The sequence below is a fragment of the Lepisosteus oculatus genome, chromosome 7, assembly GCF_040954835.1.
Source record: "Lepisosteus oculatus isolate fLepOcu1 chromosome 7, fLepOcu1.hap2, whole genome shotgun sequence".
Lineage (NCBI taxonomy): Eukaryota > Metazoa > Chordata > Actinopteri > Semionotiformes > Lepisosteidae > Lepisosteus > Lepisosteus oculatus.
The window spans coordinates 16,899,753-16,924,363 of NC_090702.1; the positions used below are offsets into that span (position 1 = coordinate 16,899,753).

The 24,611-nt window shown below is 36.2% G+C and overlaps 1 protein-coding gene across 1 annotated transcript in view; it reads left to right on the forward strand.

The window, feature by feature from the left end:
- Nucleotides 1-18,747, forward strand: part of poc1b (POC1 centriolar protein B) — a 44,594-nt gene extending 25,847 nt beyond the window's left edge. Inside the window, exons 11-12 of the mRNA XM_006633554.3 lie at nucleotides 16,637-16,846; nucleotides 17,566-18,747. Coding sequence (XP_006633617.2) covers nucleotides 16,637-16,846; nucleotides 17,566-17,709 — 354 coding nt within the window. The 3' untranslated portion in view covers nucleotides 17,710-18,747. The remainder of the gene's footprint in view (nucleotides 1-16,636; nucleotides 16,847-17,565) is intronic.
- Nucleotides 18,748-24,611: the final 5,864 nt, after the last annotated feature.

A 24,611-nucleotide genomic window follows, 5' to 3' on the forward strand; every position in this document is an offset into this window, starting at 1 on the left:
ATATTTAATTTGTTAAAATGTCCGTTCAGTTTTACAGTCATAGGTCAACTAAACACCTTGATTGTGTTGAACCTCTTTATTTTGAAGAAGTACAAATAATGGAACAATTGACTGAGAGATCTCTCTTGTTGTTGGGTAATAAAATGCTCATAATAGCTGTGAACATTCTATCAATCTGTCTCACTTGACTGAATGATTTAGTTAAAAACCAAAGACCTTTTGGTTAAAAAAGTCATTTCAGAAGCTGAAATAAAATCAGATAAGAACAAAAGCATAGAAATCGGTCATACCATCAGTTATCAGCAATTTAGAATGTACTCATCCTTTGCTATTTGATTCCAAAATTTCTGCTCGTAGGTGAAAAGTGACACTAAAATTCAATTAAAATACATGTAAAAGTCTGATTCATTCCAAGTACTTGTAACTGGGGATAAACAAGTTGAGTTTAGGTACTTTCCTGATCTATTTGAATAGTTTGGCATATTGCTAAGTATATGCTACAATGAGCAGAATTTACCAACAGTGCTTTTTTAAGGCAAGATGTTATGATTTAATGTATTATGAAGCAGTTATGTGGAGAAATAAAATTAGCATAATCTCTATTGTACAAATGAACAATGAACTAATCAAAATATCTTACTGTACAAAAATTATTTACTTAGTGTATAGATCATGTAAAGGCAAAGACAGAATAAAATCCATAACTGTACAACATAGCTGTCTTGTGATATTGATACTGTGCATTCATAGTAAATCGATTATAAAACAGTTATAATCAATCAGCTGAGATCATTTTGGTAAAACAAAAAAGTTCATGACCGTAATATTGTCAGAGCTGTCAAGGAAACCGAAATATAACTGTTAGAGAAATCACTAACCTCCGGAGTACAGTGATAAAGGTATCTAAATCCTCAGTCCGCAGAAGACTGAGACAGGGGGATTATGAAGGCTGCACTGCAAGATTTAAATCTCTCATCAAAACCAAGAACAGAAAAGCCAGACTAGTACCCTTTCCTCAGAAGTGCAAGGATGAACCAGGAGAGGATTGGAAAGGTTAAAGAAAGAAAATGCAGATGCTCCAAAGAACCAAGCTCACCTGTGAAGCATGGTGGAGAAAACCGCAGCCTCTGGAATTGGCTCATTTTTATCAGTGACATACTGTAACTAGTGATGGCAACAGCAGACTTAATTCTGTTGTTGACAGAAATATTTTGTCTGCTTATATAGAATTAAATACTTCCAAAATTATTGTGTGGCACTTTTCAGTTCAGGTGATTTTAGGTCGTGATTTCAGAGAAATTTCTCATATGCTTTGACATTACAGAGTCAAATTGATTCATAAGGTTGGGTGTGCATAGCACTTATTTGTCATTGTGTTTAGCTCACCAAGCTACATACTGTATATTAACTCCCTATATCACCTTTCACATAAAGTACGAAAACATCATTTTAAAGACAGGGTTGCTTGCTTTTACTTGATGTTCAAGTACAATGAAATTAGGCCAATTTCTATGCTTCAGTATTAAAATACTGAGATATGGAGAATTCTTAGAAGGTCTGGGTCATTTGTATATATTAGTTCCTTTCACCCAACTGAGAGAACTCTGTTCCCAATCCAACAGGTATTGATAGGCCTTATTAGATTAGCTGTCGATACGTGTTAGACTGGATATACTGTATATATTTCTTTGCATTGCAGTGGAAACTCTGTCTTGCATGTTAAACTTATTATTGCATTGCCAATAAATAGCAAAAGAACAACAGAGAAATGTTTCCCAGATAGCATACAAGTTAATCTGAAAAGTTAAACCTTGCTATTTTTTGTATTTTTTTTCTTGTTTCCTTTACAGAGAATATAAATATAATTTAAATTGTGGAAGGTCACTGGATGGAATTAATAGAGTGTTGAATTCAATGTATCATATCAAAACTACATGACTTTGGTGATGGTCAAATTTTATGACTTTGGCCATGACAGATGGTTCTGACCCTTCAGGGATAAGAAATAGCATATACAATGCACACTTTTTCATATTTTCTTGATTTGGTGTTAGATGATGTATGTTTTGGATGTAGTCGTAACTAAAATGACATTTGAATTTATTTGTAATTGAAAATAGCTATTACTGATGTGAGGTTAGCTAGAGCTGAGAATTAATTGATTCCTTTGAAATCACATAATACTTTTGAATGCACCATCAATGATAACAAATAACCTGCTCTGACCCCAAAACAAAAAGACTTCTGTATTGCAAGAAGTGAGGAACTGTTCCTTTTTTCACTTGTGCGTTGTGGTGAACAATGTCATGCAACCTTCAGTATTTTGCTGATTAAATTCTGTTTGTTAGTGGAGGAGGATAAGTACAGAAAAGCAACGGGTGTCTTTTTTTCTTTTCATTTTCTCCAGTGATTTGATGAATTTGTTACAACCTGAAAAGAGTCCTCTCACTCCTCGGCGAACAGATCATTATTATTTTCAGGTCACGCCAGGCATCCTGACTTCTGTGATAGTGGCCTCTTCATTCCTCAGACACCCCTTCTGCAAGTAACCTTGAATAACCGGCCATCCTCCGCATGAACAGTCCTTTTCAAAGCAAATCCTCAGGAATTTGTGGAATTCTTTTGAGAACAGGCAGAAACTGATGGTTAACCAAAAGACAGAGTCCAGTGCTTTTCCCCTCCCCTGTCAATCACAGAGGTAACCGGGTGTCCCATGTGTCAGCTGAGGAGTTGTGTGTCGGGCATCATGCTGATGTTTTACCACATGCCTGGGATGCCACACTGTTACTGTAGGCCTCTTCCTGTTATTTTCCGTCTCCTGCCGATTGCTCAGTATCTCAGTTATTTACGACAGTGTGTGTGAAGCTGATCCCTCTTGGAGACCTATTATTAGTCCCTCCATAGGGGTAATTTCTCACCTTTTCAAGTCAGAGGCATATTTGATAGCCAGAGGCTTTTAGGCTGGTATTTGGTGTTGAGGGTGGGTTTCTAAAATGGTGCTGGTGAGTTGTTACATTATGTGTTTTACTTCTCTGAAAAGTGGATTTCAAGACAGTTTAGAATATGTCTCCTTGCCAAAAGTCATACTCTGAGCTGCTTTTTTTTAAATCAGTGTCAAATGTACAAGTAAAACTGAGAACTGAATAATTTTTTTATGAATAAGCATTCTTACACCCCTATCGCCTGTAGAGTTATTTAGTGTTTTTAAAGACAACATGGTTTGACTTGTTAAACATACAAGGCTTGTAACAAGCTATTTCACCTTCCAAAACAATAAACAAAACAACAAAATCCATCTTTATGTAGGTTCAAAACTCTGAAATCAGAGTGTTATGCTGAATCATCAAAATGAAGGAAGTCTACCCAGTATGCATAGCCATTGTAATATCTAATGTCATTTGCTTTTGTGATTATACTTGATTCTTTTATCTGTTATACTGTTATACTTGATTCTTTTAACTTTTTTCACAACTGCTGTGAGCTTTAGTTAACTCTGCCAGTCCAGATTGCCTAATGGTCTTGAAATATGTATCCTGGATATAGTAAAAGATTCTTTGATACCAAAGATTATTTACTTAATGTCTTATTATGACATTAATCTAGAGTATTATATCATAAGACCATCAAAAGCATTGTTTAAGTTGTTTCCCAGTTGTATAGTTACAGTAAATATAGCATTTCGCAGCTTGATATCACTGATAGAACTATGTCTGTTTAGCACCAGTCATTGTGCTTGGCTGTACACTGCTCACTTCGTAGTAATTCAAGGTGGCTATATTAACGGCAGTGTACTTTAATATTTAAGACTTTTTTAGTTATACAACTAACTTTGACTTTACTTTTACTTTCTATTCTTTGTGCCATATAAATAGTATGAACTCAATAATTATTCTGGCCTTTTCTACACCTCTTCCCTCTCCATCCCTGATTACTCTGTGAACATTTTTGAAGCTAGTTATTAGATTTATTATGCAGTTTTTTGTGCAATGATTATTTGTTTTTAATTTAGCCCCCAAACATACACTACCAAATGCTCAGTTGCCTACCACTATACTATCTGTATAGCTGGATAATGCTTATTCTCGTATTGTAGACGTTTAGTGATATTTTACTTGTTCAGTTTAGAAAGACAAATGTATCTATCTTTTCCATCTGAATCATGCATCAGTACACACTGCCTCAGATCTGGTCATGCCTTTTAGTTCAGGGAATGCACAGTGCTTGACATCCATATCCTGCTGTTTGATGTCAGAGATCTTAGGCAGCGGATGTCAGCCCTTTTTAGCTCTTTAGTGTGGAGTCTACAATGTCTAGGTTTTGACTTCATATGGCAAGAAAGCTAGAAAGACAGCCTTACATTTTTCTTTTTAGTATTTATATGTTAACCGGATGCCTCTTTTGGATACAGGGTCAGATTTATAGTTACCTATAATCTGGTTTTCCAGTCATTTGACTTGGATCCATAAGTTTGTGCTATATGCCGAAGCTAGAAAACCCCACATGGTACAGTGAAAAAATAAGTAATTGTTCAGTAAGTTGTGATTTTTCTGAGGTGTCCACTTGAAAGGTAGCAAAGGAATGTAATAAACATAACGGATAGCATGGACCTGAGATTGAGTCACAGAGAAAAAAAATAAAGCTATAGTTGTTTTCTTCCAAAACTCAGTTTTTTAAACCCATAAATTAACTAATCACCTTCCTTTAAAGTAACTGTTATCTGAGAGCTGGTAATCTGCTGTGGTTAAAAAAAGAACACTTTTCTTTCTGTTCTTGTTCTCTGTATGGCAGATAAAGTACATACTGAAACACTCAAGTCTTTTCAAAGGCCCCGTTACTTCCCTGAAGGTCAGTGTCCCTGCATGTGCAGGAAGATATAAACACAGTGTGAGATTTCTGCCATTCGCCATCTCACACTGTCACTGCCAGTCGATACCCCAGACTTTGAGCAAGTTACTGGTGTTAATGCATGTTCAATAGCTTTTCTGGGACACCTGGAGAATGAAAGATCTAGCAGTAAACATTTACAAATGTTAACATCTCTACATTACAACCATGGTCTCAAACATTAGTTAGTGTACCATATGCTTTTTTTGGTAAGTTTTACTTGTTTATTGTACAAGTGCGAGCTGATTTTTTATGTAGACCACTGTACGGTGGGTTTGAGGCATACTTGTTACAAGTGCAGATATTTTCTGTTCTTAATACAGTATTGTAATATACTGAGTAAAATACTTCACTGTCAGCTGACAGCGAGACAGATGTCTGTGTCAGCTAGTTTGTACTCTTGCATCTCTTCTTAAGTAACAAAATGTGATGCTGCACAATGTTTTGTGGTTAAACGTAAATTAAATTGAATTTCATTGAAGGTAAATCCAGATAATAGCAATAGCCAATCATTTGTTTTTTAATTGATCCCAAGGCTTGGCCTGTTGTCCGGGTTAGATGTATCCTCTAAACGTCCAGTAAATGTGTCCAAGATATGATATATCCAATCTGATTGCCAATTTCGTAAGTTATTTAAAAATTGACTTTACTTACAACAGTGCACAAGTGTAACACTGGCATCAGTGAATGTCACTACTACTGATAATTTAAAAAAATGTATATGTATTTAGTGCTTTTAATCCCAAAGGATCATAAATCACTTTTTACATATACATACATATAAGTACAAAACCCATCTGGCACACAGTATCCATCACTGCAAGATATGCAAACCCAGTACTCTTATCATTTGGGTTTAGCATTATTATTGTTTTAAAGGCATTTTCAAAGTTTTCTAATTCTTTTGGATAAGTGGATTGAGCATATCTGATTTAGTCACACTGAAAATGTATTATTTTATATGAATTAAGAAATTAAAGTAGGGACCTACTTAATAGCTTAGTCCAGAAACCTGTGTTTGTTTGTTTTTTCTAATCCGTTCTTTATGAATATATGCTGTGATTTTTAACACCTTACTGCCCGAAAGTCAATAGTCAAAAGTCTATTTTAGACATAATTTATCTCCATTGTTGCACTTTGAAAAGTACACAATTGTGCTTTCAGACCCTTTTGGCAGCATGCACATCCAGCACATCTCTGATAATTATGATGAACAAGAAAGAATTGTTAAATATGTTATACAAATTAAATATAATACAGTATCACTGTCACTAACTATTGGCTATCACTAACCAAGATAAGTAATTGCTTAGGCCTTCAGAGAGTTTTTTGTCATAGAACACAAACCTATTTGCCCTTTTCTAGTTTTGCTTAAGGTTTTACAGTATATCAATTTATATTTCATAGGCCTTGTATTAAGCTGTTTATTTTCAAACTCCTCTCCAATTATCAAGCCAGGTGTCACTCCTCCTTTGCAGTAGCATCTCTTAGTAATTTAAATTATTTTAAAGGTTGGAATTCATGACTGAGGTGAAACCATTTAAGTGATGGCTCAGTGAAACATGAAAAACACTGATGCAAGCTTTACTGAAAAAAACTGGGTAATCTACAGACCTCTAATCATCCTGATTTTAATTCTTTATTGTGTTGTAACTGAATACTGGGGCTTCGTTACTCTAACCCACTCCATCTGCAGATTCACTTGAAATACAAAAGAGAAGTGCCTGGAAAATTTCGCCCAGTTATTATCATCGTTATTCTTTGTTTCTCTGTAAACATTCCACTCGAGTGCAATTGAAACTAAGAAGTACCTCCCTTATTATTACTGTTCTGTATTATCTGCCTTTACTTACCTATTGAACAATGCGCTTGTGTCATATAGGATTGATACACAAGAATTGACCTGCCCTAGCTGTTGGAAGTTGTTGTTGTTATATACAACTATATCTTAAATGGTATGGTTACCAGCATAGATAGACCTGTAAAATGTTTAGGGCATCTAATCTTTTTTTGTATTTTAGATATTTCATTCCTGCACTAATTATACATTTTCTGAGTGCAAAGCACATTTTTGTTTATTCTTTTGCATTTCACCCAACACAACAGCACCATACATTGAGTGTTTGAATTTATATATAAGAAGAGAAAGCACGAGCCTGTCAGGGAAGGAAGAAGAAAAATATGGAACCAAAAGTGAAGAACACTAGGAAGTGAGACTGCTGAATATATTTCACAATTCACGGAAAGGCATGAGAAGAAAGGAACAGAAAGTTGCAAAATAAAAACAGAATGAGGGGAAGTTGGTGAATTCAAGAATCTAAATTTAAAAAGAGAAAACAAAATTGTACCGAGTGAGACTGAATGGAGTGGATACAGGAAAGATGAAAAAAGCTCGGGGGCTGGCAGGTGTGGAGTGAAGGATAAGCACAGGGAAAGTACAGAATAAATACAGAATAAAAATAAAAATGAATACAGATGCGATGAGAATGTAAATAAGGGCTCAGTTCTGAAATAACTACATACAGTACTTGGATAAAGAAGTCATTGATCCCAAAAAACTGCAGTTTTTTTTCAGTTTTGCATTTCTTTCTGCACAAATGCTGCAGTTCCAGAATCACTTTATTGTTATAGATGGAATTGATTTGCCTACTTTCTCTTGGGTTTACCAATTAACCAGACATGCTTAGATTTTCTCATTCCTTTGTATCCTTTGTGCTTGCGGATATTTGTAGGCATCTAGTGTATCATGTTAGTGATCAGTGTAGAAAAAGACATTGTGTGTTGTTGCTACAAATCAAGGATCAGATGTAAGGGCTTGCTGAGTTTTTGCTGAGGTGTTTGCTATATTTTTAGGACACAAATGGAGAATTCTTAGTAAAAAAAAGGAGCCTGGGGCATTTTTCAAGTCGTTTTAACAGTAGTACATGAACCAAAAATCCTTTAGTCTCAAGCTCTCAAAAAGGAAAAAGAAAACACTTAACTGCAACAAATAATGTTTTATTAAAGAAAAAACACTGATGTGCCATTGTTTAATGAACCTTTTTTCAGTGTTAACTGTCTTTCGTTTTTGCATAATAATAGTTCAGTGGTTTGCAGCGTGCCTGTTGTATTTGAGAATGTGATTTGTTACGGGCTTGCACTTAAAAACAGTTATCTTCTGAGAAGGCGCTTGATTCACTGTGATCTGCTGAGTGTTTAGTTTCACACTGTTAAAGCAACAGATTCACTGCAGGAATATTGAAGGCAGACTACATTTACAAGTGTCTCAATTATTGTTTCCTTACATTGTATAGCAAAACCCCATTGTTAGTGTAAATCAGACATGGATTTCAGAGAGGTGAAAGGTATATGTTGCCATTATCTGGGAAGGCTATAAAGTACTAACAGATTCAGTGAGCACAGGGAGTTAAAAATAAGAGTAGCTCCCTGCGTATTAGTAAAATTGAGAAATTCTCTGAGTTTGTGACCTGTAGCAAATAAAACCTGGAGTTTTAAAATACAAAAGCAGGAGTAGAAGCAGGGAGCCAAGCTTGAAACAGCATTTCTCCTTCTGCAATGTTGTGAAAAGGGGATTATTTTTGATCTTCTGTCTTCCATTCTGGCTACTGTGCCACTTACTGCCTAGCTAGCCTCATCTGTCCTCTCTGACAGGAAGCAATAATAATCAATTACTGACAAGGATGACTGTGACATCATTTTCTGAGGCTACAAAATTTAATTTCCTGCCCTACATCCGCCTCATAATGCCATGCTAATAGTTTCCTGTATTGATGCATTAAGCATACACTCTGTTTGGTAATTTATATCTGCCATGAACTGTTATCACATGCTGACCTGCCAAATACGCTGGAGTCTCTTTCCTACAATCAATGCTGGTCTGTTTCTGTTAGATCGGTGCTCACAAAATCAGTGCTTCAGTGGACTTTCTTCGTAGAGCTTCTGTGTTCAACAAGAATCTGAACAGAAATCTGTGGTTAACAGCAGTTTTCTAACATGCTACTCCTGCTGTATAAAATCAATATTCCAACATTCTTTTCTTATTCATTTCTGATGTTATTTTGAATCTATTCGGGAGCACACTTGATAGATCTCACTTCCTCACCTTGTTTCCGAATTTTCCTTTTATGTCCTAAACTTAAAATACTTTTCACTTTTTATCTAAGCTGCCTATTGTCTCACTAATTTATGTTCATTCTCTTTAGCTGCTGTAAAAAGGGACCAAACAAGTACCCCTGTTTGGAGCTATTAAAACTTTGAACTGCAGTGGTACTGGAACTGTAAGCAGTATAGCTACAGGGGTCCTACAGCCCAGACTTTGCTACTCCCGGTCTGGGCTGGGTCATAAACCAGCTGTGACCAGCATTCCTTGTAAGATGCGTGCAACAGGCCAAGCATTGCTAGGAGCAGTGGGCCATGAGGCCGTCAAAGTGCCCTCGTTTTGCTGTATAACCCTTGGGACTTTCCAGACACCTGTGAACTTGTCATGGTTTCAGTATGAGCCTCATTGGTTCTCCAGTTTTGTTTTAACAATCTTATGTGGGCACTGTGGGCAGCTTGAAAAATAGCAGATGGCTCTGACAAGTGTAGAGTTCCTGAGGAAACTGCGTACCGTCGTTACATCCCTACAGCTCCTTCAAGAAGTGTTTTCAGTTGGTTAATAAGTTCCATATTGATGATTTCCCAAAAAAAATGATTATTCTTATTTGAAGGGCATAAAAAGAAAAGATAACTGGCAATTTTGTATTTAACTGGAATTTAATTGGAAAAATAATTAAATTAATAGTACATTAGCAGAAAGCTGTTGTGTAGATTTTTTTTTACAGGAGTTGTAATTAGGCTTGGTTGTAATTTAGATGTACTCAAATTAATATAATAAAATAGCTGACATTTAATCCAAACTGTTACTATTCAATTTTTTTTCATTTAAACCTTTTAACAATCCCATACATTTCAGCACTTAACTGTTTGTAATTTATTAGTGACCTGTTTAAAGCTTGCATGTTTCATTTAACTGCAAGTTAAGGATGTGCAGAAAATGAGGGTTAGATTTAATAACCACCTCCTCTTTGTAATAATGTGATATAATTTATCAAACGATATGCATCTATTTCCTGATTTGATTAAATCAGTAGATGGTGTTAGGACTAAAACTGTTTAAAATATAAAGAAATAGCAAGATCATGATTTAATTATTAATTCCAGCAATATGGTTACCTTTTGTATTCTAATTATATAGAAAATGTGTTTTTGTTATTTCCCCAGTTAGATTCCATTTGGTTTTATCATTCATTTAAACAGACATTTGATTTTTACATTCAAATCACAGTGTAAGTTTCAGACCCTCAGATCTTCATTTTCTTTAACAGCTTTTAGCTCTTATTTTATGTTTTTCATATTAATCGAATTTCTGTTTATCAGCTGTTTTGACATTTTATTATATATTATCAGTTAATGTAGTTGACATTCTTGAAAATGTAACATACAGTCTGGATAAATATAAAAATACAATTTACTTGTTAACTCTACATGCAGATCACTTTGGTACATTCTGCAGTGTTCTACATCACATTACATTAGTCATTAAACTGACTAGTGAGTAGGAATGGCAAGACCAAGGGTTTGTGACAATATGGCGACCATAAATTACTTTCACAAAGTTTGGGGTTTTGTGCTTAATTTGGAATGTGGCAAATGTTATCGAGATATTTTGTTATCGAGATTTCATACCCAGTCTGAGAACTTGGGACTGCAGTTCCCCTTTAACATTCTGTGTCTTTGTTGCCTTTAACCATAATAATACTAATTCTTAAATGTTTGACTGTATTATTATGTTTTCACATGTAAAAAAAAAAACATATCAAGCCATTGCCAGAGTAAACTGTAAAGCATTTGATTTACATTACGGTTTTGCATGTAAGTTTTGCACCTTAACAGTGGATTGTCGGCTTATTTGGTTTCAGTGAGAGTAATAGTGTAAGATAATACATTTATTTTCCGCTAAACATAGATGTTGCCTGTCTTATTTTTTCTGTTTTTTAATAGCAACTGGAAAAACTAATGTGGTTCATTGCTGGTCAGAAGTCTTTGGGAACGAGCCTTTAACCTAGTATGAAAATGTGCTTAAAGTGAAAAAAAAACAAAGTGCAGTGGTTACAAAAAGTATTCACCACTCTAGGATTTTTTCACATTTTATTGTGTTAAGATATGGAATCATAATATATTTAATTGGGATTTATTCAATTATGGAACAAAAAATGAAAACAAAAGTGTACAGACCCTCCTAAATGAATTACAAGTATACAAGTAATCAACAAAATGATTGCACAAGTATTCACCTCTTTGACTCTAAATAGCTCTGGTGCAACCATTTGTCTTTAGAAGTCAAATCATTAGTTGAATGGAGTCCACCTGTGTTCACTTAAGGTGATGGGGACACTATACTGTAAAAAGGCATCATCCTTCAGATGTAAAACTGAGGTAAAACAGTCCCTACTGTTAATAAGTACAGCTCCCAACAAACACTACATCATGAGGACAAGGGAACATTCACAGCAAATCTGGGATAGGATTATTGAAAATCACCAATTAGGGGAATGGTATAAGGAAATTTCCAAGGCACTGAATATCCCATAAAGCACAAATTGTGAAAATATGACACTATTAATCTGTGTAGAACAGGACGTTCAGAAAAACTGAACATCTGCGTGAGAAGAGCAGTAGTCAGGGAGGCCAGTAAGAGGCTCGTGACAACTAAAGGAATTACGGTCAACCACGGCTAACATGGGAGAAACGACTGCAATTGCTTAGGTGCTTCACTGGGATTCATTGGAGAGTGGCAAAACAAAAAAAAAAACATTGCTCAAAATAATTCACATATGGCAGATATTGAAACAAACTGGAAAAAGATTCTGTGGTCTGATGAGGCCAGAATTGACCTTTTGCGCCTCAATTCTAAGCATTTTTGGAGCAAGTGCAATATAGCACATCATCCTGAGAATACCATCTTTATTGCCCAGCATGGAAATGGCAGCATCATGCTCTGGGGATGCTTCACTGCATCAGGGCCAAGAAGACTTTTGAAGGTAAAAGATAGAAATTGATGCAGCAAAGTACAGAGAAATCCTGGAGGGAAAATCTGTTGCAGTCTACAAGAGACAAGGGACTTGGGAGGAGATCCATTTTCCAGGAGGACAATGACCCAAAACGTACAGCCAGGGAATACTCCACCCTGGAGTAGTTTAAAAACAAACAGGTCAGTGTTCTGAATTGGCTCAGTCAAAGCCCAAACCTCAATCTGATCTAGAATCTGTGACAGGAGTTGACAATTGTTGAAAAGCTGTTCTCTAACAATCCTCGCATCCAACTTGAGAGAGCTTGAACAATTTTGCAAAGTAAATTGTTCCAATGTGCAAAACTGGTAGAGATTTATCCAAGAAGACTGTAATTTCTGCCAAAGGAACCACTACCAAATATTGACTCAATACTTGTGTTTGAATTCTTGTTCAGTTATTTTCATATTTATAATTAATTTATGATGATCTGTAGAATTTTGTTTTCATTTTGACACAGAGTGCTTTATGTCAATCAATGACAAAAATGCCAATTAAATACATCATGATTCCATATTGTAGCTCGATAGAATGTGAAAAAGTCCAGGGGAGTGACTATTTCTGATAGCCACTGATTGTAGGGTGCTTCTGGGATTGGTTAAGTTAGTCTTCTGTTTTCCATTGACAGTCATACATATGGGTATTCCATATTGACCATACTCATACCTCAAGATGGAAATGGTAATTATCATTCATGGTCACATACAGAGCCGTCCAAAATGTATTATTCATAGTAGGATTGACTGTAATGCAATAATAAGAGTTTTGACTTTGCTATCCCAATGCTTTTTTTTTGGACTGTGGCTTACCTTGACTTTTATCTTAGTGTCTGTATCTATTTTGCTTTTGAAAGCTTTATTGCACTTTGATCTGGGAAGGCTGTGCAAATGCTTTTCAGGAGAGCTCAGCTTGCAATTTGGCTCTTGTGCCCTGATTAGGTTACACATACACTGAATAAAGGGTGAATGGACATACAGATAAACAGAAGAATAGAAAGTGGTGAATAATTACTGTTTTACCTAAAAAAGTAGAAATACAGTCATATTATAAGCTAGAAACATCTATGTGATAATTAACTGTAGTATAATAAATTGAAAGACTTGCATAGATAGGAGGCAGAACTACAAAAGTCACTGTGGTGAGCCCAGCACAAAGGCACAGAAAAGCAAACAAATGCAGTAGTCCTGATTTTTTTTTAAATTTAAATAATGATTTCCTTGTACTGAGAACTAACTTAATAGCATTACATAGGATCCTGTGACAAGGAAATGTGGCTCAGTGTCACAAGACAAGATGATATGGTTTAATGTCATAATGTGTTTACGCAGATGAAATAAATGGGAAACTTTGCTGCCATTTTGTGAATCGAGTATGTGTGCAGTGTTTTCAGGGCCTCCATGGCTTGTTCCAAGGATCTGTGATTTGAAGTGATAATAGAGGACCGCGTGTCCCATTACTGTGCAGAACCTGAAGTACTCCTCATGCCTCAAAAGCGATACAAGAACCCTCTGATCTTCCTTTGCAGCTGATTTACATGCTTTATTTCCTTTGCTCATAATAAGAGAACAAAAAGTTCAAAGATTATTTTTTCTTTTCGAACTGCAGAAGAAGCTCATAAATATTCTTAATTGCACAAATGAGACAGCGAGCATGCTTAGCAGCCCTGATGCCTGTTGAAATAAATTACAAAGTGCTGGCATAATGAGGTTTTCCATGGGCCTGAGTTAGGTGAATTTGTTAAAGCTTTAATGACCTGCCTGAGACTACTTGAAAATAAGGTGGAAACAATGTGGTTCACTGACTGAATACATTTCATATTACTAAACATATTGCCTTATATGGCTGTGAAACATTGCAGAATTTTCTTTGGATAACTTTTTTTGGAAATTTACACCACAGTATCACCTTGCCTTTTATACCTATGACTATCTCGCTAAAGTGTATAGCTACAAATCTATATGGAATAATTAGTCTAAGTAAAACTGTATTTGGTTTTTAAATATGCTATTTAAATGCATGGTTAGGCTGTTTTTGGTCAGTAGCTTAGCCCAAAATTTAATAGTAACTGCAAAATACAACCTGTAAAAATATCACTAGGTTCAAACTTTTACATGTCTCCAAATATTATTTTGATCTCAAAGGTTCAGGAACAGCAGGTTAGTTCATATGGTTTTCTGAATTAAAAACAATTAGAATGCCTTTCTGATTGTCATGATGACAAGTAAGATCCTTTAAATGGCATGATTTTATTTCAACTTTAAGACTGCAATTGCACAGGTCCATTGACAGTAAATGCTATAACAGATGTTTTCCAGATGTGGTCTATGTGCCGGGACAGTCACTGCTGGCCCCAGCGAGACGCCATTCACACACTAACAGCTTTGTTCACCTCAGAGCTGGCCTTTTCCAGATTGCGATAGATGTTTGAAGTGACTTTGAACTTTAGACATTGCACAGGAAGCCAAAGTGGAATTGATTTTTGCACACATTATGTGGGAATGCACGATTTTGTTTAAAAAAGGCATACTTCAGCACTCTCAGAAATCTTAAAAGACTACGATGTACAATTCTGTTTTGTGTCAGTGCACTTTAGAATTTAGGGATGAGAGTTGATATCCAGTTACTCATCCTTTCCAGATCTCCTAGGCAAGTAAGTTAAGGGGCTGGAAACACAAGGTATAAGATGCATATTCTTCAAGGAGATTGGAACAGTTTTGGTAGGACACCTGATCTCTGGAAATTCAGATCTAAACTTAAGCCATTGCTGTCTTTCGGATGAAGACGAAAGGATATAAGGATGTGTTATAAATGTTATATGTTGTTATGTGTTATACATGTGCAATAGACTGATGTGCAATGTTGTTGTTTTTTGGGGGGGTGTGTGCATTATATTTAAATGTACAGAGGTGCTGTGTGTCCACAAAAACATTGCCCTCAGGGACAATAAATCTTATCTTTCCAAAATAAGTAATGACACATAATGGGAAAATAAGTAATATATAACCAGATGAACCATTTTTCGGATGAGACATTAAACTGAGGTCCTGACTCTCAGTGATCATTAAAGATCCCCGGGCATTCTCGAGAAGAGTAGGGAGTTATTTCGGTATCCGGGCCAAATTTCTCCCCTCGCCCTTTACCATGGCCTCCGAATTGTCCCCATGTGTGATTGGCTTGCACTTGCCCTGCAGTGGACTGGCGTCCTGTCCAGGGTGCACCCTGCCTTGCACTCATTGCATGCTGGGTAGGCTCCGGATTCCCACGACACTGTATGGCATAAAGCAGTTTGGTAAATGACATGACTTAAGCCATTGTTCTAGTCAATTCAAATTTTGCTCATTTTTAAATAGCATAAATAACATAATTTCTCAGTTAATAAATCACCTCATAATGCGCTAATACATTTAATAAGATATTTCCTCAAATGCATTTGCTGGTCTGCCAGGTTGACTCATGTATTGGAAAGTAAAAAATGTATTTCTTGATCAATGTAAGAGGAGTTATGAATCAAATAATTGTTCTCAAAAAAAATATTTGTTTCCTAAAATTATCAATATCTTAACATGTCATATAATATTATTTAGAATGGGTTTGCTTTTTTGTAAATATAAAGTTTCAATTCAGGAAGTTTGAGTGCTAAAATAAATAAATTAAGTTTTAATTCCAATTCCAGTAACTGTTTTTGAGTGTGTGCGCTTATATTTTTATCAAATGCATTTTTTGTGGCATTTTCTGTATTCCTACATACTTGATGTTTAACAAACTCTGTATCTCTGTGGTTTTAATGTTTCCCTCTCCGTGTAGTATGGAGTGATTTTTCCCCCCAATTTTCCCAGGTTATGTTTTGTTTAGTGTGAAAAGCTGTATTTTATGTTGTTTTTGGTCTATCATATCATTGAGGCCTTGGACAAACCAGTCCTGGTAACAAAATGGATCCCTTGAAGTGCAAGTTTAAACAGGCCAAGCAACCTCCAATTGCTTCAGCTATTTATTCAGTCTGATCAAACTGTCACCAAACTGTGAATATTTTCCAGTAGGTAGTAAAATGTACCTTTTACTCATATAACAAATTGAATTGATATGGGAGGAGCAAAGTGAATGTGTGTAATCAAATTTTCAGAAACGGAAAAAGGACCTCATATAATCACATGATTATTTTGAGAATATCAGCTCTGAGAAGGAAAAAGGTCATTGCAAGAATAATAACATTAAATAAAATGCATATTAATTTAGAATCAAATTCTACATTGTGTAATTATAATATAGGCTACTTATTTTTAAATGGGTACTTTAAATGCTTCGTTGTGTAAATATGGAGTTTTGCGTGTCGTGATAAGATCATAAAATATGTTTAATAAATGTGTTCCCAAATAAGATTAAACAAGGAGAGATTTTCTAGATCTGATGCTTTGAAGCTATGATGGTTTTTGCTCTTGAAAGTAGGGTTTGCCTACTCTCAAAAGTATAAGAAAAATGGAAAAAATTCTGTAGATTCATAATCAGTAAATCATAATTCGAAAAGGCCGAAGTAATTTGAATTTTATCCATATGGAAGTGAAGAATTGGAGGAAATGTGTCTGTTCTGTTAGCCTTTCCGTTCTGAAAAACAGCTCAGATGCATCTTCTCTGTTCTACTGCTACAGGGAGGAAGCAGTCATGAGAACGGAGTACCAGCCAGCAGGGGCTGGCCTGGTGGCAGAAGTTTCCAGCCGCCTCACAGGTCTAGCGGAGGGCAGGAGGAAGAAGGGGAGACATGTGCTGTGACCTTTCCCTTGGAGGAGCACACCGGCTTCCCTTCGAATTTTGCCAGCACCCTGGAGCACATTGTGGAGCAACTGGATGTCTTGACACAGGTCTGTTGTGACTTCCATGAGAGGGGAAGCAGAAATTGGGTGGCAGGGGATTCATTACTGGATGGAAAAAGTTTTTGTGTTGTTCAAAAAGTGTTACTGGGAGTCAATGTTCTTTGGAATGTATTTTAACTACAAATTTCAAAAGTAGAGATACCAATTACAAATGTCCAAAAAACTTTTTTCATCTTGTTTGTTCAAGGAACATGAATCAGGTCATAATTGAGCAACTGAATTTACTTGGTGCTGTTTTATTACTCTAAATTCTGTACATTTTCTATGCAATAATGCTGCCGTTCGTACCACCAACTTGCATTTCTAAGTAAATCCATTTTTCTGCTCAGTATCCCCTTCAAAGTGACACTCCTGAGTGCTCTTACATATCATTATTAAAACTATTTTCATGCTTCAAACTTTGATAACACTAAAACCTTCAGAACCTTGTTTTGAACCAAAGTGTAGTTGACTGAAATCCCCAAATAAGTAAATTACTGTCTTGAACAACATTAAGGCAGCCTTCAACTTCCGATCATTTCAAGAAGCTGTTATTCCCACATAAGATGAGCCAACCTTGATGCGGTTTTAAGCCTTTTAAACATCCATATTTCCTGATTTCAAGGCATGCATGTTGAGATGGTTCCAAGCAGAGTAAAAAAAAATGTAAAGGCCTGCAACAGGCCTTGTACTGTGCTTTCTGACAACAGAAACGTCTTCCTTTTCAGACTGTAGCTGTGCTGGAAAAACGGCTGACACTGACAGAGGACAAGCTGAAGGAATGCCTGGAGAATCAGGCACAGATTGTGCTGCAGGTGCGAGAGGCCGAGGAGAGGGAGGCAGAAAGCGGATCTTGTAACTCATCTTTGTAGAACTTCCATACCCAGGACATGGGGCCCCTGGGCAGCCTGCCTGGTGGTCTTTGCTTTGGGTCATTGGTTTGAGTCTGACCATTGGAGGCTTCTTTTTTCTTAATCACCCAGCTGTTCAGCTAAATGCATGTTTACCGGACTCCTACATAAAATGAGGTACAGGAACCTTATTGTGGCTTAACATGTGAACTCCTGGAGGACAGCTGCAGCTAGGAAAGCCAAAACATTGTTTTGACAGAACAAAACAAATGTCACTCAGGGCTGCAATGCACAAGGGCAGGTTCATCCAGTTCCTCACATTTCAACATCTGTGGAATGCAGGTTTAAAGCAAAGCTTTAACTTTGTCGGTGTAACAGTTTTATGTTGCAGTGCTCAGGATTTTATCATATTTGTACCTATTTAATAGCCTGTATGTTTTACCGATTAGCATGGTTTTAAAAGAAATTATTTTTAAGAGCTAAAGAATAAAAAAAATCTTTCTCACCTTAAAAGAGTAGTAACTGCTTTGTAAATAAAAATGCATATGCAGTTCAAGACACAATAAACACCAGTTTCCTACCTGACAGGCTAAACTTTTAAAAAGACTTTTACAAGTTTGTTTATTCTTGGTTCCACAGCCTCTCAAATATCTAGAACAAATGTCAGCTGTATCAAACATGTCTTCAAACACTGTATCAAAACCCTCAGCATCACAAGGGTTAATAATTTAATTTGACTAAAGGTCTAAAAGTGTCTTATAAGTCTTTTCTTCATACTTTTGTGCTATACAGTTTCACAACCAGACAAAATAAAAATGGTACAGAATTTTTCCACAACATCTGCAGTGTGCGCGCAGTGGTCCGTGAAGTCATTTTTACATAATCTTAACATAATTTTATGTTTTAATGTTTTTGTTAAATTTCTAACAATTTGTTTAGTATTACTTTTTCAAAAATGCTCCAAGACCATGGAATTAAAATTAAGTAAGTCTTCATCATTCCTCTCTGTCAGCACGGTTAGAAGTCCTAAGTGCCTGAATAAAAAAGGTTAAAGCATGATGGGATGTGTTTAGATATGTTTTAAGTGTTAACCTGAAGATTACCCCCTAGGAACAAAGACAACAAAACAAACATAAATAATTCAACTAAAACAAATTGGTATAATTCAATCTATACATCTTCTTTTTGCTTCAGTCATATTCTGTGGGAGAAGCAGAAAAGTCAATCCACTTGCTTATATACAGTATATGCTTATACATAAGTAACTACATTTAAACAACTACAGGTAACTACATTCTCTGGCCAGTTTCGTCTCCTGACATTTGTACATTTATATTGTATTTGTAAATCTATTCTTCTGGGCCAAGGAGCTACCATTTATCTTGGCAGCTCTTAAAGAAAGAGAGAAATCGTACCAATAATGTGAGTTTACCTTTGAGGATACAAAGTATTGCTTTGAGTACATGATGAAAAGTCACTTTTAATCACTTTAGCAAACCAGTTATTAAAAACATAACTAATTGGTATTGGAAAGAGTATATTTTTTGTGTTTTAAATACCTTTCAGTATACTAATAGAAGTAGCTCCAGGAGTAACACCAGATACCAGTGCGTTTAACAGAACAGTGCTTTAAATAATAGTACTTTAATTACTGAATATATTTTACTTAAAAAATAAATTATCATCTTTCCAGTTAGTCTTAGTCTTAGTTTTCTAATGCCTCCATGTGGGTGTATTATTAAAGAATGTGTAAGTTCACCAAAGCCTAAGGCTCACAAATTTGTCAAGTTAAGTTCTACAATTAGTAATGACTAAGTATGTGCCACATATCTGTGGTAGAACATTCCAGAGGCCTTACACTGCTCTTACTCAGAATGTACTGTCCTGAGATAATCAGCAGATGCCAGCTATTTAAGATTGAAGATGCAAGATTTACAGCCACCTGTTTTCTCTTGAATTTCAGTTGTACAGGGTGGAGTAAGTACTTATTGCTTAACAACATGCATATAATTTTGTTTTTCACTGTTAACTGCTTTGTGCATTAATCACTGGTCAACTTGTTTTGTTCATCAGCCAGGATGACTTTTTTAAAAACCTGCAGCAAGTGAATTTGCTTCTGGTAGGCTGAAAGGGGTACCATTGTTTCCCATTAGCGTCTTGTCATTTTTTTCTGGTGACAGGGGCATTGTTTGAAAAAATAAATATTATGGAGCACAGACTTGAAGTCTTAAGTGTACAACAGTAACACAGAGTGTCTGTCCTAGATAGTGTTAAAGGTAAACATGATCTTCGGATTATTATGCTTTTGAGGTTCTGTTCTCTTTGCTTTGACTTGTGTTGCAACAGTAATGCAAGTTCTAACCTCCAAGGGAACTTACACCCACCCCTACGGCACACCTGCTCCTACATGTTCCCTTAAAGAGTGAACAGAACATAAAGACGGAACAGAACAAAGGAAGAGTAGCCATAGTGGAGGCATAAAAACAGTTTGCCCTGCCCGATAGGATTTCAGTGAAGCTGCTCCCATGCTCAGCTGTTGAGACCTGAGGCCTTCGGATATCCTGTTTGTAATGACACCTGTGCAAAGCCCGGAGATCAGCCCAGAGATGAAACACACTCACACAGTGAGGGCGTGTTTTGGCAGGCTTTTGTTTGCTAAAAGCTTTAAACAGAAAATCTCACAGGAGGCTTAAACTGTAAAGGCTCAAAGCCTGACTAAACCTCTTTGTCAAGTTAAATGCAGGGGAAAAGGGAGACAAAGCCATATTATTATCTCGCTGTTATGTTTTATTATATGGCGTTGAAGTATCCTACAAAGGAACTGGCCTGGGTTAAATAGAAGCATTTAGTTTTTGAGAAAGATCCAAAGTTCCTTTTCCTGTTGTCTACTGCATCCAAAGTAAGGTTCACTTCCGTTAGATTTGCGAGACAGCTCTTTTAAACAAAGGAGTCATTGCACTTTTTTTCTTTACAGTCATTCCTGAGAACTCACATGATTTTTGGTTTTTATTACTCTGATCCCTGAGGATAAATAGAAACTAACATGAAGACAAGAGGGTCTCATGTGCTAATATTTCTGGTGTTCATGCAAAATTCAGATTTTGCAAAAGACCTAATGATGTTTAACCAAGACAATTTGCTCAGTCCAAATTGCAATAGCTAAAGATGTAATTGCAATCGGTGAAACTTTAACACTAGGTTTGCTCTGTTTTGATATTTTGTTCTACGTAACCCTTCTAGTCATATAAGTAATCAGGTCTTTAACCTGGGACCAATTTGATATCACATTTAAGTCACCACGAGAGGGAAAAAAGTAAAAAGACTCTTTAAAAAGTCCAAATGAGATAAGTATTTTGGTTTATTTTTGTTTTTGTTTGGATTTTTACATAACTCAAATGTTTATACATTTTACCACCAAATCAGCTTGTAGAGTGGTTATTGTGTCTTAATTAACACTGTTACACAAGAGAGCTTTCAACGATAGGTGGCCATTCAGCCTATATAGCTTATTTGGATTTTTGTAACAAATTGATCCAAGTATCTCATCCAGCTGTTTCTGTGTTTTGAACCAAAACTCTACTGTGCCCAATCACACCCTTCTGCCACTGTCACAGGGGTGGTTGTTTTTTCCAAGTTGACTAATCACAGACAGGCAAGACCAGATTGATATCGGTGAAGTGAATTTGGTGAATTGCTGCACCATTATGTGCCAACAGCTCCACTATGAAGCAGATGAAGGGGAAAAGTGAGAAACTGCTTAAGCAAATAAAAAACAACTGTCATAAAAGATATTGTACAAGCCCAGAGTGGAATTTCCCAAGGAATCCAGGGTTAATGCATTTGTTTTAGAAAAGTACTGTTGAATATTTAATGATCAGTTAGTCAGAACCTCAGTTTAACATTTAATCACAGTTTCTATATGTTGCAAATCTCTATAGAAATCTATTTTCTATTTGTGTTGCCTTATTTGTATACCCCAGTGAATAAGGAAACCCTTGAACTCCACAATATAGCTCCTTAAAACTGAGATGAAGTAGAATATTAATGGAGATTTTCAGATTTTTCACTGAACAACTGCATTAGAATACAAGATTTGTTTTGTTTTTGTTTTTTAACATAAAATACAGCTCATTACCTGTGTTATTTAGTACAGACTTTTTTGCTCATCTTTATCAAGGGCTCTAAGAATTGTGGCGGTGACTGTATAGGTCAGCTAATTATTTGTTTTTGTTAGAGAAAGTACAGATAAAGTCTGGTTAAAGTTAAAGGACAGCCTTGGTTGTTGCTTGGTAGTTGATGTTGAGGTTAAATATCATAAACAGCGTATGACACAGATTAAGCCTCAGTTTTTGCTTCCGAGCATTACATGTGTTCATGTAAAAGTAACCCTTTTGCTTAATGTAAATGTAAAAAATAGTTTGATATTGTTTAACTTATAAACATAACAAAACTTAAAACATGTTTTTTGTTGGGTTTTTTTCATCTGTGACACTTTAGTCTCTGTATATTATGATTTAGTCTCTAGATAATGTGATAAGTTATCATTTGTAGCACTGCTGATACATCATGTACATTTTGCATAGTATATATTGTATAAAATACAGATTAACATCATACACGTACTGTATATATCCATATTTTTTTCAGGTATATGTCATTGTCATGATTGTGTCTGGCATGCAACACACAATTTAATGCTTGGTGTAAATTGAATATGTCCATTGTTTTCATCTGGTTATGTCATGTCATTTACCAAAGTGGTTTATGCCATACGGTGTCACACGAAGCCGGAGCCTACCCAGCAAGCAACAAGTGCAAGGCAGAGTACACCCTGGATGGGGCTCCAGTCAATCGCAGGGCAAGTGCAAGCCAGTCATACATGGGGGCAATTTGGAGACCACAGTAAAGTCCAAGGGGAGAAATGTGGCCCAGACCTAGGGATAACTCCCTACTCTCTCTCAATGGGTACAGGTCTGAAATTGGTCTTGTCAAGTCTGGTGTCCCCCAGGGCTCAATACCGGGCCCCTTGCTCTTCAGCATCTACATGTTCCCACTTGGTCAGCTTTTAAGATCACATGGTCTCAGCTTTCATTTTTATGCTGACGATACTCAAATATACATCCATACCAAACCTGACACTGATGTGGCTGTCTCTATTCTATCTAATTGCATCTCTAACATAAAAATGTGGATGACTCAAAACTTCCTTCATCTTAACTGCAACAAGACTGAAGTCATGCTTATTGGTACCCCCATCAACTTCGTATAGCCAGTCCTGTAACCCTATCAGTAGATGGCTCTGTACTTGAGTTTCAATCAAAATTGAAAAACCTTGGGGTTACAGTATATTCGATTCTGGCTTAACATTCGACACACATGTGCAGCATACTGTCAAAACATCTTTTTTTCACCCTAGAAATATCACAAGACTACGCCCTATGCTATCATTAACTATGGCTGAAAAGCTGATCAACATATCTGTATTCTCTCGAATTGACTACTGCAATGGTCTACTCGCTGGGGTATCTAAATCTACTTTGAACAAACTGCAGTATGTCCAAAATTCAGCAGCCAGAATCCTGACCAGGTCTAATGCAAGTGTTCACATTACTCCTATCCTGGAGCCCTTGCACTGGCTTCTGGTCAAATTCTGCATAGACTTTAAAATCCTCATGCTCACCTATAAGGCTCTACATGGCTTGGTACCTCAATACCTGTCTGAACTATTATCGCCCTACTCCCCACCTCGCAACCTTCACTCTTCAAATTCTTCTCTCCTTACTGTCCCCCAAGCCTGTCTACATTGTATGGGTGACAGGGCCTTCTCCTGTTATGCCCCCAAGCTCTGGAACTCTTTGCCCAAGGATATCAGAGAGTCACCTTCTCTAAACTCCTTCAAATCCAGACTCAAAACCTTCTTCTTCAGAAAAGCCTTTACTTAACTGGTTCCATTCTTCACCCCTCTGCTCTTCTTAGTACCACCTTCCACGGGCTCCTCTATTGTTATTGTTGTAATCGTAATTGTTTCTTATCTTGTGGATTCTTCTTATTTATTGTTGTAGTCTTCTTATTTATTGTTATTGTCATCCTGTAAAGCGCTTTGAGAAGCCACCTTTAAAGGCGCTATATAAAATAACGTTTTTTATTATTATTATTAACACAACTTTATGTGTCACGCAAGTCTTAGAACTTTCACACTGCTGTGTGTGAGCCTTTGGTCTTCCTGCTGTTATCTGTGCTGAACAGGGAAGTTGAAGACTTTTTAAATTTTTTTTCTGAATGGAGCCCTAGTCTGTGATCTTTCATTTTTCTTGGAGCATTTAGAAGAATTTATAGTTAAAATCATTAAAACTTTCATGGTCAAAATGTTCAAATAACACTGATTTAGAAAACTATATTGATATTTTTTGTATTGTTCTAAAGTGCATTATTTCTAATCAACCAAAAATAGTTTTCCTGGGTAGAACTAAATGTGGTATCTGCTATGTTGCCTCTTACATCCCTCAAGGACCAGCTTTGCTCAAGTCTGGCAAGTAGGACATGCGTAGCATAGCTGTCACATTCTCATCTCATTCAAAAACTGCTGCTGCACAAGCAGCTCAAGCATATTCATTTACTAGTCCTATTCCATATCTACATGTTCCCTCTGGGTTAAATAATCAGTCTTCATGCTATTAGTTTCTCATGTTACACTGAGAAAATACTGTACACATTAGTGTATTTTTATAGCATATGCAAATCAGGATATGCCAATTTTTGTAACCATAGTGTGACTTAGATTATATTATTGAGTTCTGTGCATCAGGTTAGTACAGCTGGAGACTTCAGAATGGTTATAGATAGTTGTGGGATTATTCTGAAATCCAAAGTTAAAAAAAAAACCAGGAGCAACTGTAAGTTTCAGTTCACATTTTCTTTTAAGG